The 17,142-nt window shown below is 41.0% G+C and overlaps 1 protein-coding gene and 1 long non-coding RNA gene across 4 annotated transcripts; one reads left to right on the top strand and one right to left on the bottom strand.

Annotated features, from left to right (window-relative positions):
* Positions 1–1,520: 1,520 nt before the first annotated feature.
* LOC146543870 (uncharacterized) lies at positions 1,521–9,137 on the bottom strand. 2 transcript variants are annotated; one of them, XR_014884616.1, is made up of 3 exons: positions 6,960–9,137; positions 4,626–4,747; positions 1,521–4,146 (listed from the first exon to the last, which is right to left on the bottom strand). It is a non-coding gene; the product is annotated as an uncharacterized LOC146543870 (long non-coding RNA). The 2 variants fall into 2 exon arrangements; XR_014884615.1 differs by having other exon boundaries at positions 4,626–9,137.
* A 229-nt stretch (positions 9,138–9,366) lies between these two features.
* Positions 9,367–16,778, top strand: ANKRD1 (ankyrin repeat domain 1). 2 transcript variants are annotated; one of them, XM_010714539.4, is made up of 9 exons: positions 9,367–9,530; positions 11,041–11,220; positions 12,332–12,469; positions 12,557–12,664; positions 13,349–13,447; positions 14,220–14,318; positions 14,667–14,765; positions 14,900–14,998; positions 15,892–16,778. In XM_010714539.4, the coding sequence occupies exons 1-9, from the start codon at positions 9,504–9,506 to the stop codon at positions 16,000–16,002; spliced, it is 960 nt and encodes a 319-aa protein (XP_010712841.1). In that variant the 5' UTR covers positions 9,367–9,503; the 3' UTR covers positions 16,003–16,778. The 2 variants fall into 2 exon arrangements, with proteins under 2 accessions (XP_010712841.1, XP_085085248.1); XM_085229122.1 differs by having other exon boundaries at positions 9,397–9,534.
* The last annotated feature ends 364 nt before the right edge of the window (positions 16,779–17,142 follow it).

The raw sequence follows: 17,142 nt of genomic DNA, 5'->3' as shown, positions 1-17,142 counted from the left end.
GGTTCACCTGTAATAGCGTGATAGCAGCTTTAAAGAGCTTCTTCAAGGTAAGCAGTGACTTGTCATTGGGGAAGTGAGGAGTCTTCAGAATGCGCTATGTAAACTTTATCAGCTCTCTTTATGTTATATCTCTGGAAAGAATCTATGTTACCATGGAAAATGTGAAATAGGAAAAAACTCCTGCATCAGATGTTTCTTTAAGCCAAGCCAACATGCAGATTTTTATATGGTAAGTCACCCTGGGGAGCTGAGGAGCTAGGAGTGTCACAGTCTAGATCAACATGTCAGTATGCCTAACATGGAGGTTGTATGGATGGCTATGCCTATCATTACTCAATTAACATGGTGTGGTAATTTAGCTTAGTCATAAAATTTCTTGACTATTCATCTCTTCAGTTACATATCTGTAGGCTTACACTTAAAATCTCCCAAGATACCACAAGGAGTGATTCCACACGACTGTAACTGCATTATGAACATGGAGGCTATTTACAGAACTCAGGCTGAGAACCTAGAAGTTAACTGATTCCAAGCTGACACCTGAGTTCCTTGCAATTTCTGATGGCCGCTTGGTTTTATTTTTAATAACAAATGGATACATTAGTCTCTGAGTGCATTAAAAATAGTCTTCAGAAATGTACATTCCACTGGAGTAATTCTGTTTCTGATTCAATTCAATGGCTTTGGGGCAGTCTACTCATGCAAAATTCTTCTTCTACGTAAGAATGATCAGCACCTCCCTGCAAGTACAGGACAAGTATGGGACTGCTTCAGAACTGCCCATCCCACTTACCTTGGCATTTAAAGGCGGCAGAAGTTACACCATTTTCCTGCTCAATATGAGGTTCAAAACTTTCTTTTTTTAATCTTTTCTTATAAAAATCTCCTGCAGCTGTGGATGAAACACTATCACTCTGGGAAAGCTGCTACCATGTGTCCCTACCATTGTTGTTAGATAACAACAACAAGAAAATGTTTGTTTTTTCCTCACTTCTGAAGGCTCCATTAATATGTACAAGTGACAACTCCCTTGGTAGCAATGAATCACATTAATTAATGAACACGTGAAATAAAATACAAAGAAAATGTGCACTCAAGGGGACAATTTGTGTGTATGTGAGTACATGAGTCTCCAATGGAGACAAATGGGAGATGCACATACAGACAAAAGGGAGAATACGTTCACCACAGTGGATGGAAAAAGGCCAGCACAGAACAGAATGGAATGCATACAGGGATTAATGCTGGATTACAGATGCCTGTGGCAACTGCTCTCAATAAATTATAGTTAGATCAAAGAAAAATAGAACCCTTTGATAGGAGATTAACAAGTGCCATTCTCATATGTACAACTGTAATTAAAAACAACAACAGCAACACATTTTAACCCCTTACTTGAGATACTAAGTTTTTTTCTTTCCAGTATTATTTATGAGTTCCTTCTGGCCACTCAGGAATAAAAACAACGTTCTCAATGTCTTACTTCTGTTACAACCAGCCACCAAATAAACACACAACCATTATTTTTATGCATACACCAATAATTCTGTAATAAAGAAAAGCAAAATTGGATTTGGTTTCATCTATTTTCTACAGTCTTTTCTTGCCCTAGGATATAATGAACATATGCACACTACTGTTTACAGCTCAGTAGAAAAAAAAAATCAGTTTTTTTAAAGGTCAGTGGAAAATTAAGCAATAAAGTCAGAAGTTGCTACAAATGTGAATATCCTTCCATCATCTTATCTGAAATGTGAAGGCTGCTTTTTTGTTAACTTGTACCTTGTGTGGAAATATACATTCTGATTGTTCCCTTCCAGCACCAGAAAAGTGGGTAATCCAACACACATTCTTCAGCAACTCTTGGGCTGCAGTTTTTGCAGGTGCCTCATGCAGAAAGGAAAAGTCTGCTCCAAATCTGAGCATTTTAATGCTGCAATCAATTAGTAATTCTATCTTTGGTAAAATTGTCTTCACATGACTATTCCACACTTCTGAAAAAATACACTCAGATAGTAAAACTCAAATCTTGTATTACAGCCTTATAAGTTCACATCCTTGAACTGATTCATCTACACATTTCTCACCTTAAGGTAAAACCTACTATTTTCTCCCACTTGTTCCTGGTTGTAGAAATCATAAGTAGAAAGTTAACTGCACTTGCAGACTATGTTTAATAGTTGACTTTACTTCTTAATCAACTGGCAGTGACAGTTCTAAAATTTTACTTGTATTAAATTCACTTGGTTCAACAGGCTGGAGGTCTGCTTGTCAGCTACAATGTATTCCTGTAAGTGATATTGCAATGCTCTGAGAGCTCATTTTACCAGACATTCATTTCCAATGAGAAGATGTTTTCATCTTGCCATCAACATTTTATGGCGGATACGGTTGTGCTCTTCCTCCTTTAAAAAACCCTTGTGAAAGCAGCACCATTTCCAACATCATTAGCATTGAGCTATAACATTTTCCATGAAATCTGAGGCATTAAGCTGAGGGAGTGGAAATATGTTCTTGGGATCCATTTCCTTAGATTTACTAGAGCTAGTACCACAAATTCACTGTTTGTGCTTCTGGGACAGAAACTGCGTACAGCAGTGAACCTCTAAAATGAAATGACCATTGCAGTGAAACACGAAGAGCATACACCAATAGCATTATAACTGCTGGGTAGAGCTTCAAAAACACGTGGCTTTTTGTTTTGGCTCTTTTCAGAATGAATTAGCAATATTTTTCTCTAGTTGCTGATTGATTGCCTGGCTTTCATCAAGAAAACTATTCTTACTATCTGTGCAGGTCTCTGGATCAGCTGGTGATGACTTCTGAGAGGAGGTGACAAATATCAATTATTTTTAAAATGAAATCTTTCATCCCCACCTCAAAGGAGGGGTGGGGGAAATTCCTCTGCCTTCTATGATCCAACACGAAACAAGGAAAGCCTAACAGGAAGTAGTGAGGACAATCACAAATTCATCTGTACAGTAAGATGTAGTAACTCAGGCATGCCAATAAAACATGTGCAAATACCTGAGTTTGGCTGTGACCATGAGTTTGACCTTTTGAAAATAAAGCTCAAGAACACTGGAAGTGAGATAAAAGAATTTCCTAGATCTATTTGAGCTGGAAATCAGGCAAAGTTGGTCATCAGTCTAAGATTTCCTAAACTTCCTGGACACAGGAAGGCCAGGAGGCAAGTGGATGTGAAATGTTTCATTATTTCTTTTCCATTTCCTGCCTCAAATTGAGAAATGGAGAAATGGAGAAAGATATTAGAAAAAAAAATCCAAACACAAAATAACTCATCAAAACTGGGCTACATGCACATTTCTTGGCAGTGGTCTGAATGATTTCTGATTTCCTCTAGCTCTCCCACTCCTGCTGCTGAATGAGGAAGTGATGCCCTTTCCTCTCTTTATAATATAATGTGATATAAAAACACAGGACTACTCAGCAGGATTGAATGGCCAATCACTTAGCAAAAAGACAATGCTGTGATCTGGATCAAAGCATCAGAGAACACAATGACCTCTTCTTTCTGTTCTGATGGGAACACCACTGGCAGTCACCTGTTGAGAACCCTTGGTTGTCTGACAAGGTGGGTGAGTCTGAAGAGACACACAAAAAGCAAAGTTGATAGAAGTTTTGTGTGTGGGATGTGTGTTAGATACAGGCAGAGTCTGGGCCTAGCTCAGGCTCAGCAAGAGTTAGCTTGGCAGTGGCAAGTGACTTTTTGCATTCTTTAACAGACTTAAGTGAAATTTGGGGAACAAAGGCCTACAGCACATTCACCTTTTCCACCTGGCGCTGGTGTGAAGATGCCTCTGCTGAGAGAAAATTGCTGTGGGGGAAGTATTTGGTATTTTCTCTTTTGAAATATCAACAAACTAAAAACAGTGCCTGCAGATTAATGCATTGCAGTTTCTAGGCCCAGAGAAACCAATTTAGATTAGTTGCTCCTCTTTCTTCCTCTTTCATGCACTGCCTACACTTTTTCCTGAAATGAAATGGAATACAGAAGTCCATCCCAAAGTGACACAACAGACTCCTTTAATATTTTGATGCATTAGAGAGGACACGGGGCTTTTTCCAAGTCCATTATCTGACACTTTTTTTTTTTTTCCTTTGCTCCCAAGTTATTCCAAATGGCTGAAAATGAAAAATAAAGATGATTAGAGGAAAACACGGGAAAGGATTAACCAAAACTTAATCAAGAAAGAATTGGACCCCTTCAAATACAGTGAATGCCAATTTACATGGTTGGGTGTAAAGCAGGCCTTGCTAAACAAGTCTCTTTCCACACCATGACAGGTTTTGTTGAGAGTAGCATGTGTGTTACTGCAGTTTATTAGAGACTTGCCAAAGCATTTCACTCATAGCATGGGTTGGTATGATTAAAAAGCATGCATTATATGGAATTAAAAGGATGCACTTTGGAAGAACTAAGAGCTGGCTCCCTGACAAATAGCAGCATGTCAGTCTCAGTGCAGAGAGCAAACGAGTGGAACTATTTCCAGCAGATTCCCACAAGGATCAGTTCCTGGCCCAACATTGTTTAGTATTTTCATCACGTGTCCAAATAATGGTGTAAGATCAGTCCCAAGATGGTTGGGAACTGGAGGACTTACAATGGAAGAGATGGCTGTAGGAACTGGGCTTGCTTAGCCTGAAGAAGAGAAAGTCCAAGGATATGTTGTAGCACCGTAAGAAGAGTTTGTGAAGAAGGCAGAGCCAGGTTCGATACAGACATCTACAGGAGGTGAGAGAGAGACCATGATCATAAGTTGAAATGGGGGAAGTTTCAACTGTATATTAGAAAAGAAATTGCTATCGGGATAATCAGGCATTGGAGCAGGATGACCAGAGAGCTTATGAAATCTCTGTCCTTAGAAGCTTTCAGGCCCTGTTTGGAGTATAAGTGTGGAAAGAGATGATATCCCAAGGTCCTTCCTGCTATAGCATGTTATGACTATTGCCTAGTTTATTCTGCCTGGAGAGACATTTGGGAATTCTGCTAGATTAATTGTTTCAATGCATACTGTAATCCAGTGCAACAGGGAAGTGCAGCGCTTGGATGCAATACTTGAAAGTATTCAAAGACAAACAGATGCTAGTAGAATGCTGTGCCCAAACATAAAACAGTAGATACTCTGGATAGCATTCAAAAGAGCACTGGCACATCTTCCTGAAGCACTTCAGAGAGATGTTCGTATCACCCAGAACTAGAGCATCCCCTTACACTTACAAAGAAAAAAAGGTATCATACTTGGGACAGTGGTACCTACAAGGTCTCAGGCAAACATAGAACAAGATTCAGTATGGGAGGCTCTAATTTAGACAGTGTAAAATTCAAAATAAAACACTGAGGGAAAGGCAGAAAATGTCATTTTGGAATGAAGCTGAATTCTCCATTGCTAGTCAAAAGCACTAGATGTGCTTCACTGCAGAGTAGTTGCCAGCCTGGGTACCTGCTAGATTATCACCATGACTAGGATTTCAAAGCACTCTCACGTTGTATAGATGAAAACTTGTTCTGCAGCCCTCTAGTTTTCCTTTTCTGACTGATTGAAGTTGTTCTGCAGTATTTATGAATGGCATAAACCTTTTTTACAACTCAATATTGGCACAAACAAACCCCGTTGCCACAGCTGAGCACGTAAAAATGTAGTAAGATGTTACGTGAACATAACATTGGCAGAGGTTCTGGATACACACAACTTGACCAACATTGCTGACTAAAGGCCGAGTGTGCAGCCAGCAGATAACCCCTCTGACAGATAACTGTTCTGGTGCCTTAAGCTGCACTTTGCTGCTTAACTGAGAACCATTCTGGTGAACTAGTCAGATTCACACATACTGCACAAGTGCAATTGTGATAGAGCTCAAGGTCTCAGATACATTCCCTCCCCTTGATATTAAATATAAATCACTGATTTTTTCAGATTGTGTGGAAATCCCAGCCCTAATGTCATCTGAGGAGGGTTTTTTTAAGCACTACAGTAAGTGATGCAATTAGTGACTCACTGCTGGTTTGGGTTTCACCAGAGCACTATGCAGCCCAGAGCAGCAACCTCTCAGACTGCAACTGCTTTGCTTTTTTAACAGCTAATATGAACAAATTGATATATAATCACATCCCACTGTCAATTTATTAATTTCTTATACTCTAATTTTGTAGTTAAAACAAACTTTGTATACCTTGGTGAAATCAATTTTGTTTGTTTTCCTAAGGAGACAGTTTGTTTCTCTTCAACATTTTACCCACAGATACATTTATGAGAAGTCTCAAAATTGGTTTAAACAGTGATATAATAATTCCCTGATCATTGAAATGAATCAAACGTACATATGTACCAGAGTGCTGAAAAAGTGAGGGGATTGAGCGATATTCCCAAACTGCATGGTGATGATAAATATCAAAGAGTTTATTTGCTAGATAAATAAATTCCTGCCTTTTATGGAAATCAAACAGTTAAAAGAGAGAAAGAAAAACAGGTACTGCAATATACTATGACTTAGTCTCCATTGCGTATGAATATGCGTAACGTATGGATGTGCACTCAGAGAAAGAAAAAAGCCATTGCACACTGAAGGAGAAAGCTGTGGGTTACTGTTCCGTAGGAGTACCTTTGGGTATGCATTACCCATGGCTGCACACTCACAGAACATGGGTTGCTGGATTCATGCCCTCTGCAGTGCACAAGCACGTCCCAGCCCCTGCTGCCTGCCTGCCTTGCCTATCTGGCAGCAGGAGATGCCAGAGACAGTCAGGCACCACACAAGGCAACACCTTGGGTGCAAGGGCAGAGCCAAGGGCAGAGGGCTGGGAGGTGCCTGTTGGCTGGGACAGCAGTGACAATACCGAAAACACAATGGTGATACGCTTGACAGAAAGTGCTAATATTGTTTGTATCACACATAAAGCTTTCACTCTACTATTAACAACTTTAAAAATTACTTACAAGCATTCTTTATACTCTCTGACAACATCTGCTTTGATATCTGGGAACGGGCCTGCTGCCTTTTTGTGTTTTCTTCTGCAAAGTTCTTGTGGCAATACAAATTGCCTTCACCTTGCAGCTCATTGCAGATCCGTTAGCAGACCAGCAAGTGTTTTCCAGATTCCTGTTACACATCTCCCACTGACCATCTGCTATTACCACCATAACAGAGATGCAAGAAATCACTTGTTGAAAGGGGATTAAGTGGTTACAGCCCAGCACAAGGCTGCAAGCTCATTATGCTATTTCACCTTCCAACATTAAGCAATAGCAATAAACAGCAGGGCTAGAGTCTTAATAAAAATGCACAGGTTCATATCAGCTATCTCAGAATTATTATCCTGGTTCCCATGACATTCAGCTTACAAGCATTGCATTTGGTCAGTTTAGATTGTAACCTTTCGTTACAGCAGTTTTGTGTGTGGTTTTGTTTTTGGTTTTGTTTTTTACACAGCAAATCAGGATTATCAAGGAAGATTCACTTTTATTCTTGGTTCTCTGTAGTCAGCAGAGACTGGATGCTTTAATTGTTGCATGTGGCTGGGTTTTTTTTGGCAGCTGATGTGAGAAGTGGGTCTGTGTTTCCCTTTGGAACACTGAGGTGTAAAGCTCATGTGGGCTCTGGATTCACTGGCCATTTGCAGAGAAAGATCTACCCACTTACACTGTCTTGGATAAGTTTTGATGGTCAAGTTCTATATATCAGGCTGTCAGTTCTCTGCTGTGATCTGTTACCACTAAACAAGAAGTGATCTTTTCAGCCATCCTACTAGGGTTTTGGATTTCAAAACTATCTCCCATAGAAGATTCACAGAATAATACAGACCAAGATAATCTGTTACTGCACATTTGCAGATAAGAAAAAGCTAAGCAGAGCTGCCTCTGATCACAGACATACATGTAGCAGGAGCACAACACTGCTGCAAAAAAGGGCCCTGCAGTGATTCAGGACATACCAATCTCTGGGAATGATATCCTGACTCCACTTAGGTTTGGAAAAAAATGTTCCGAAAGGCTCTCGAGCTGCCACATACTCTATTTTAGTTCTGGGGCTCATCCTCTAATGTCATATATATTCTGAGTAGTAAGGGAACCACCTGATGTCCAGCTTCATTTCAGGGAAAGGGAGGGCATAGGTATGATGGGCACTAGAAGGCAAGTTTGGATGTACTCACATTACTGGTAAATAGTTCAGAAGAGAGACACCTTGAAAGGTCAGTGTCATGAACACAGCATGCTAATGATGCTAATGAGATAACACCCAAGATAGCTACATCTTAATGCGGTGGAGTTCTATGTACATGTTGCATTGGAAGCACCTGAGATGGACTCAGTCAGGTGACTTGTCCTGCTCCTGCCCCACCAGATACAGTCTCTGAGCACTGCAGAACTGATTTTCTTGGCATTTATCCACACTCTTAATGCTGAAATTAGTGCCTGAACCTGTTGTAAGATTGCTTTCTGCTGGTGTTCATTCTCCTCCTTCCAGGCTATTCTGATTTATGACACAAGAAAACCTCTTTATTTTTTCCAAACTACTCCATAACTCCTTGTACCCCCAAACACACCCAAAAACTATTTATTTCTGTAACCCATCTTAACCACCAAAACTGAACAAGTCTCTTCTGTGCACCTGTTCTCTTGCATTCAAATGAAAAATATGGTCTGAGAAAACAGCATTAGTTTTACTTTTTTGGCATATGACATAATTTATTATTTTGCTTATGATCACTGTCAGTGTCCCAGAAAAATGCAAAGTTTACTGTTGCAACACGTTACACTGATTGGAACTTCTCATGTCATAGGCCCTTTTAGCACCAGAGTCATCATTTTGGTTTAGTAATCCTTTCAGAAAATTCCTCCCAACAAATATGGAAGACTGTCATCGTGATGAGAAAAGTCTTTTCCCCTAAAACTGTTTATCATCCCAGAATAAATAGCAATAAAAAGAATGGCTTTCCAAGACTTAAGGGGTCACAATCCTCTTGTCAGGAAGGTATGACTCCAAGTACTGTACATAAGCCACTTACCCTTCCCAGCACCCTGCAGTCATCTGAATGTCAGTTTAAAAAAAAAAAAAAAAAAGATGAAGCTATAGCGCTACATCAACAGACAGCTGTCCCAGTGGGCACTGGGAATACAGGATGACTCGCATTGCTGAGCCATGCGGTCATGGCCAAAGGCACGATGAGCTCACATTTCATTCCGATGCACATACGCGGTGTGGTCAGACTGAGGGACTCGGCCACCGTCACCCTCCTGACGCCCCCCGCTTGGTCTCGACACTAGATCTGGCTAGTTAACATGTCTGGAATGAGCGCAAGCCTACCTCCCAGCTGGCAAGTCTTCAGGCGTACTTGGATTCCAAGGTTGGAAGATTATCTCATTCAAGCATAGCTTTCCCAACGATATATAAGCAAAGCTAGCGTGGTGGTCCCAGCAGAGCCAGCTTGAGCATTGGGAGATTCATCCACAGGGGAGTACAGCCTTCAAACACTGGCAAACATGATGATGATGAAAGTAGAAGATCTGGTAGGTACAACCTTCTTTCATTTATTCGTAATTACTTTCCTTCCTAGACTGTCATTGTACCAGCCTTTGTGGATAACTGAGGTGACAGAGCAGGTTACCAGCATGAAGTGCTCAAAACCTGCATCTGTTATAATTCATTATCCTACTATATTTCCACTAACTTCTGCTAGGGAAGGGGGCTTGCCACTGGTATAACTACACAGTCATTTGAATTTTGCATCAGAACATAACTCACCAGGAAGTACAGAATGACCAAAATTTAGCCGTGTATTTTCCCTTGATCTTGATTGACATACATATATGTGTAGAGCTACTAACTTCACAATTCTTATCCAGTAAGAGACGAGGGAAAAGACAGCAATGCAGGGAAACCAAATTATTCTCTTTCCACTTTTAAGTCAACAACAGGCATTACTAACAATACCTATTTTCACTGCTGCTCATGGTATAACAAGTTTTGAAAACCCCTATCTGAACCAGATCTCAAGCAGTAGAACCTTCCACGGCAGGGTTCAGGCTAACAATGATCAGTAGACTGGGGAAAGAGGAGTAATCCAGTAAAGCACTGGAGCATTACACAGGAATATTTTTTTTCTCCAGATGGCACAGTTAAGATGAAACTCACATACACTGACTAGTCAGTACCATCCTAAACTCTTGGCAAGGCCTTAACAATTTCTCTAGTATTAAATTCTGTAACAAACACAATTTTACAAGGGCGATTGAATAGAAATCTAGTCAAGAAAGCATTCATTTACTGAACCGCGCTCAGAGTTCATCCTAAGTTCATCAAAGTTCATCATCCACTAAGTTTAACAAGTTATCTCTTTGAACATACTTAAAAAGCATCCAAAATATTTCCAAAAGCTATGAAGAGCTGTGCTGCAGCACAGCATCACACAGCTCCAGCACAGCAGCTACCTCACATTCATTTGCCAAGTGCTATAAATGGGGACTTCGGTACTGACAGCAATGGTAAGATCAGCCTTGAAATTACTCAGCAACCTGATTTAACTGCACTGTTTCAGCCAGACTGTAAGGTCCCAAGGGGAAAGCATATCCTCCCACTCTGGCATCTCATTTCCCTTGCTCATGGGGTGCTGGTGCCTGCTCAGGTTGGCTCCTTCCAGCAGAGGCTTTTACGGCTTACTGATAGGTCTGACACATGCCGGCGAGAGGAAATGCAAGAAAATTCTGAACAAAAAAGATGTCGTTCACAACTCAATAGCTTTTGTCAGCACAGCAGCAGCTCAATGCCAGTTGAGCAGTGACTTACAGCAAGGTGGCCTCATGAGCATGACCCAAACCCCGAGGATGCCAGCAGGGGGTTGCTCTGGGAATGTGGAAGACTTGCCTCAAGCAAGCCTGCCCCAGCTACCCACACATACACTACTCATCCATGCACAGGCTGAATGAGGCCTGCAGTCAGTCTGCCACGCACTGACCCATGTTCCCAGGGGGTGCCTGCTGCGGTCATCAAACTGATGCTCATAACACATTTTCTTTACAGGTGACTGGGAAGAAAACTGATGATAAAGATACTGGCAGCTTCCTCCCTGAGGACTTCAAAACTGGAGAGTATGAAGCTGCCGTAAAATTAGAGAAGCAAGATGACCTAAAGACAGCCTCCGATCACCTACCAACCCAAGTAGATATGGCTCCCGGGAAGCAGAAGAAACATGAGGCAGAGGTAGGCTCTCGGATTTTGTACTTGGGCTTTTATCATCTTTCATACACTTTCTTCAGCACTCCATGAAGTTTTGCCTTTTTCTAAGTTAGAAATACCTGCATGGTAGGCCAAATAAACAAGCCCCCAGGAAGTCACTGCCAAAGGAAGTGCCCAGTGCCAAATGCCCATCAAATGCAGAGATGTGCTGAATCCTGCAGTTGACTGATGCAGGCAGTAACTCTGAAGCAGATCCCATGAACAAGAATTCGTCTGGAAAGAAAAATGTACCATGTGGCAGGACCTCATCAATTTATTTACAAATATATTATTTAAATATATTTATTTAAAGGATAGAATTTGTCATGAGATAATGCTTTATTTTGAATCACTCTTCCAAAGCCCAGGACACTGCATGATACCTGAAATCTTATACTTCAGTAAAGACAAGACACTTGTCACTGATGCTAGCAGTCCTCCATACTCACTTCATGTAGGGATGCTTTAGCAAAGGAGGCTTGAACGAGACTTAAACATTTATTGAACTGTCCCTTGAAGGACACCAGTGACATTTTTTCTAGTTTACCAAAATGCAGCTCTTACTGATTGAAATGCTAAAATTGTTATAAATCACATACTTCATTTAGGGTATGCGTGTTTTTTTTTTTATATCAAAAAGGATTAAGATAAATCCGTGGCTACCACATGAAAATGGTTGAAGGCAAAATGATTTGTGGAAGTCAGTTAAACCTGCAGGGGCCTCCCAGTCCTCATAAGCTGCAGATGTCTTAAATTGTTGGGCCAAAAGGGATTGCAGGGCTGCTTTAACTCCTGGCCTTGCACAGGCCAGAAAATCTCATGATATCCCACAACATATGGCTGAAGAAAGCATTTAGGAAGAAGTACAATGATGCATGAAAAAACTGTATAAGATACAGAATTTCTCATACACTTAGCAACTTAATCTAATGGTCCATTAACCATAGCCCCAATACAAATCAAAACAAAACAACAATTTCAAAGTTAACTCTGTCTGAATTGAATTCAACTGAATGGTAGGCCACTGTCCTTCCACTCTGGAGGGAAGGTATGTTCCATCCCAGCTCAAAGTGCTACTTCTCCTCATTTGTTTCAGTTGAAGATCAAAAAACTACAGGAGAGATCAAAACTCGAAAACTTGGAGGACCTTGAAAAAATTATTCAGCTGAAGAAGAAGAAGAAATGCAGGAAAGTGAAAGCTCCCCTTTTAAAGGAACCCGAACCAGAAGTTATTGTAAGTTCTGCTGTGAGCTCCTTTGGGAAAGGACCAACAAGCTTTTGTGCCACTTGTATTCACCTCCTGTATATTTTTCTCCATTAGACAGGGCCAGTGGATATAGCCATGTTCTTCAGAGCTGCACTGGAGAATAAGTTGCCAGTAATTGAAAAATACTTGTCAGACAAAGGGGATCCCAATGTCTGTGATGAGGTATGCTCTTCCTTCTTACTTTGCAGCCTGCTGCACAAGAAAGTTTATTACAGAACAAAACTAGCTTTCACCAGTAGGTTTTATAGTATGCACAGTTTTGAGGAGAAAAGCATTGGGAGTCGGTTGGGGTGTAAATAAACCCTGGAATTTTAACGTATTATGTATTCTATCGATAAAGGGGCTGCTAGGACCCTCCTAAGTAACATTACTTCAAAAGAATCCTTAAATTTCAAAGAGAGATACTGGTGACCAGGAGACCCTAATTTTCTGTAACAGATGCTCTTCTAATGCTACAGATGAACAGACAAGAAATTTGTCTGCAGAAATACACTCACACACACACACACACACAAAAGTGATGCTGCTGGCCCTTGTACTCCATAATGCACAAGCTGCATTTGCAAAATATAGCATAGTGTGTTGGATGGAGGAATCAAAAGGCATCATTTTAATGCCACACTACAGATATTCCTCACACCCTTTTAAATGCTGGGTAGGCAGATCACTGCTATTATGATGCTATTAAAATTTAGCAGATTTCAGGTCTCGAAAGCATTAGCTCTTGAAAACGAATCAGCATAACATGTGGATTTGCCATCATCCCAGAGAGGTAGAGATAAAAGATTTAAAGAGACCTCTTTTTGCCATATTTGATATCTGACTTGGCGCTGTTTTAATTGACAGTACAAGCGCACTGCATTGCACAGGGCATGCTCTGAAGGACATCTAGAGGTGGTCAAGAAGTTGGTGGAAGCTGGAGCCCTGCTAGAACTGAAAGATATGGTATGTCCATTAACAAGTACTTTAAAATTTGCTCAATGTTTTGTAACTGGTAAAACAAACACACAAGAAAAGCGCTAGAAAGACTTCACACTGTCTTTCAAGTTTATCCTTAGAATAACACTGATGAGGTTTCAGGAGGAGTCTGTCTTGCTGGGCCAAAATGGTTGAAGGAAAATGCAGGAATTAGAGGAGCATGTTCACCAATAGACTGCCACAAACCATAAAGCCCTAAGAAGGGTAGAATAGCTGAGGTCAGACTACCACATCGGGCTGTGAGCAGGTACTGGAGGTAGCAGGGTCCCACATGTCTATTGAGGACTCAGTGCAAAGTATACATTCTCCACCAGGAAATCTTTGTGCTCAGGAGAGACATCCACTCTGCTGAACACAGACCATGAGCGTTCTGCAGCTGTTTTTTCACTCCTCTACTTCCAGCTTTAGTTTGTTTGCTAAATAGATGGCATCAACCAGTCTTACTCCCATCACTCAACCAGCCATGCCCACAGTGCTGTAAGCAATCAGAGGAATGGTGAGCAGAGCAAGACCTGTAGGGAAGGGGCAGCCCTCCCAGCAGAGCTTGGTTGGGGGGAAAATTGGTGTTGGAGAGGTGGAGGGCTAGATGACGGAGGCTCAACAATCACAGAAAAGTGCTTTAAGTTAAATTGCATGAAAAATGATTTTGAATTCATTTAGAAGTTTGATCAAATTAGCTAAATTTCTTCTTTTTGTGCATTATGCTGAATTAAATTACTTGTGTTTTTTTCTGCCATAGCTTGAATCTACTGCCCTGCACTGGGCATGCCGGGGAGGAAGCCTGGATATTGTGAAATTCTTACTGGACAAAGGAATAAATAGAAATGCAAGAGACAAGGTATGTTCCTCTGGGGCTCAGCCACTTTTTAGAGACCACAAGCGCCCCAAGAAGATAATTTCTGGTTGTTCTGGTACCATCTTTCTGTGCTCAATGTCACCGATGGCCTTCATAGAATTATTTGAGTTGGAAAGGACCCTTAAAGGCCATCTAGTCCGACTCCCTGCAACAAACAGAGACACCCACAGCTCCATCATGCTGCTCAGAGCCCAATCCAATTTGACCTTAGATGTTTCCAGGGATGGGACATCTACTTCTCTGGGCAACTTGTGCCAATGCCTTACCATGCTTACTGTAAAAATCTTCTTCCTTATATCCAGTCTAAATCTCCTGTTTCTCCCCGCTCAGCTGCACAGCACCCCTCTGCACGTAGCTGTGAGAACAGGGCAGTACGACTGCGCCGAGCACCTCATTGCCTGCGAAGCAGACCTCAATGCCAGAGACAGAGTAAGTTCCACCAGATCCTTACCCTCAGCACTGGGCTGCTGCCTGTCTTCATGGCTCCACTTCCCCATGAAAGCCCCTGGTGACACAGTGCGGCCTGGTCCGTGGCGCAGGCTGACCCTTGTCTCACTCCTTAGGAAGGTGACACGCCGATGCATGATGCTGTCAGGCTGAACCGCTACAAAATGGTCCGGCTTTTGATTCTCTACGGGGCAGATCTTACCATTAAGAATGGCGTAAGTAATTCAGAAGTTTTCCTTCGGAGCAACTTCATGGGTTTTAAGGCTAGAAGAGACTATTGTGAACAGATTAATTAAATCACTGTACAGAACAGCTGACACAGGAAAGGGCAACTTGGGGGAGGTCAGGGAACAGACAAAAAAAGTAATACCTACACTAGAAGCACAACCTATCAGCTGCAACTTAAATGACCACCACGCCCTGTTTTACTCACATATTATATTAAAAAGACCCATGCACACAGTTGCTGTCTGCAAGCTCCTGGGCTTCAGCCACCACTGAGATCACAACAGAAATCTATTTTAGCCAGCACCAATCAATGCTTTTGATTAGCAATCAACTATACCTGGAAGAAGCAAGGAAGAAATCAGTCCTTGCTCCAATCTGCAAGGCCACTCCCAGTGTTACCGCTCACTTGGATATGAAAGTGAGGAAGAACACAGCCCAAAAGGCACAAAGTGTACTCACTCAGGCTTTGTCTGCACAGTGAAGTTGCTCCCGTTTAATTTAGATGTTGTCCATGATTTAATTAAACCTGCACACACACTCTTATCCAAATTCTCAAACAGAGGAGCTTACTGAGGTTTCACCTAAACATATCTGTAATCAGTTTAGACTGGAGCCAAAGAAACAGTGGCATGCTCTGCAAGTCACACTGTTTGCTAACACGGCATAGGCCCACTCACATATATGGAAATTTCATCAGGAGGCTGAACAGACAGGAAATAGATAGGAGGGCAAAATAACTCATCTCAGGAATGAGAGTATCTGATCCTGTGCATGTAGAAGGGTCTCACATCAGATACACTGTACAAATATTTAGGGAAGAATAAAGGAATAAATTCACCAGCTGAAATTAGATCTTGCTTTCTCTTTTTATCTTAATCAGGATGGAAAAACCCCTATGGACCTCGTTCTTCAGTGGCAGAATGGCACTAAAGAGCTGTTCAACAATCTGAAGAACAACTCCTATAAGAGCACCCATCTAAACAAGTTTTGAAGAGACAAAAGCCAGACTGCTCTCTTTTTGCTGCTTTTAAATGCTTCGCGTGATCCTGGAGGAAAATAGCCCTGAACATACTATATTTATTGAAGATATTTATTGTACTAAATTATTTGAAATGCCTTCACTGAAAACCACAAATCAGGCAGATTGAGCATTAAGTTTCCACTGGTTTTAAAATAGCTTTATTTATTCCTATTTATTTTAAAGGTAATTTTTAATGATTCTCATTATTATTTTTTTTTCATAGTTTTAAATTGCAATGCAATCTTTGTCAGCAACATGAGCCATTTTGTCTTGATGGCACTATTACCGTAGCAACTTCCATCAAGCCTTCTCACAGTTCTCAATAGCTAATATTTACATTTGCTGCCATGCCTCTGCAAAATTCTCACTTTCAGAAAACTATTTTACATGAGTGGTGGTACGTGGAAGAGAAAAAGAATAATGGAAGAAGGTCTGCTGAGACCCCAAATGGATTTAAAGGAATAGTTAAGTAATGGGGTTTACACATGCTATAGTGATTGTGGCTGATAAAGAGCTCATGGACAGAGCTCCATCATGTAGCCATATGGACTGCAAGATTCAGATGCAAAGTAACGAAGGTGAGAGGAGACGGTATTGGGAATGTGGATTTCTTAAAGCTGGACTACTACAAAGCCTGATGATCGAAGAATGTAAAAACAGATGATGTATATTTGTAAATTTATACTGCTTTTTCTGTACATTTTGAACTGACTTATCTCAGATTAAATAAAGAGTGGTTCTTTGTACTTGCTAGAGTGTATTATGGAACAGTAAGCATGCACCAGATAGCTCTATCTCTCAGTTCAGACCTTAGCCTCTAAAATTTATAGATACTCAAAAAAAAAAAAAAAAGTCTCAGTTGCCTAAAGCAGCCAGATCTTGAGCTATCTTCCTGCCACTGTTAGATAAATACTGTCTTTTTTTTTTTTTTTTACCCGCCATTATGCAGAAACACACATAGAGAAGCAGAAAGCCAGTACTTAAGCGGCTAGTAAGATACAAAGCTACAGTTTTATCACTGAGTTTGATTTAAAATCCCCTTTTCTCAGCAATCACTACTTACTGCATGGAGCACACAAGACAGTTTCAATTGTCCCAGTCAAGGAAGAT

Source organism: Meleagris gallopavo, chromosome 8 (assembly GCF_905368555.1).
Source record: "Meleagris gallopavo chromosome 8, MGAL_WU_HG_1.1, whole genome shotgun sequence".
Classification (NCBI taxonomy): domain Eukaryota; kingdom Metazoa; phylum Chordata; class Aves; order Galliformes; family Phasianidae; genus Meleagris; species Meleagris gallopavo.
This window is presented reverse-complemented; position numbering and strand designations above follow the sequence as displayed.

What these genes read in the sequence shown, in the direction of transcription:
- ANKRD1 (XM_010714539.4), top strand. Translation starts at nt 9,504, where the DNA reads ATGATGATGATGAAAGTAGAAGATCTG. An exon ending in AGAAGAAACATGAGGCAGAG is followed by an intron (nt 11,221 to 12,331) that starts GTAGGCTCTCGG and finishes CATTTGTTTCAG; the next exon opens with TTGAAGATCAAAAAACTACA. An exon ending in ACCTCAATGCCAGAGACAGA is followed by an intron (nt 14,766 to 14,899) that starts GTAAGTTCCACC and finishes CTCACTCCTTAG; the next exon opens with GAAGGTGACACGCCGATGCA.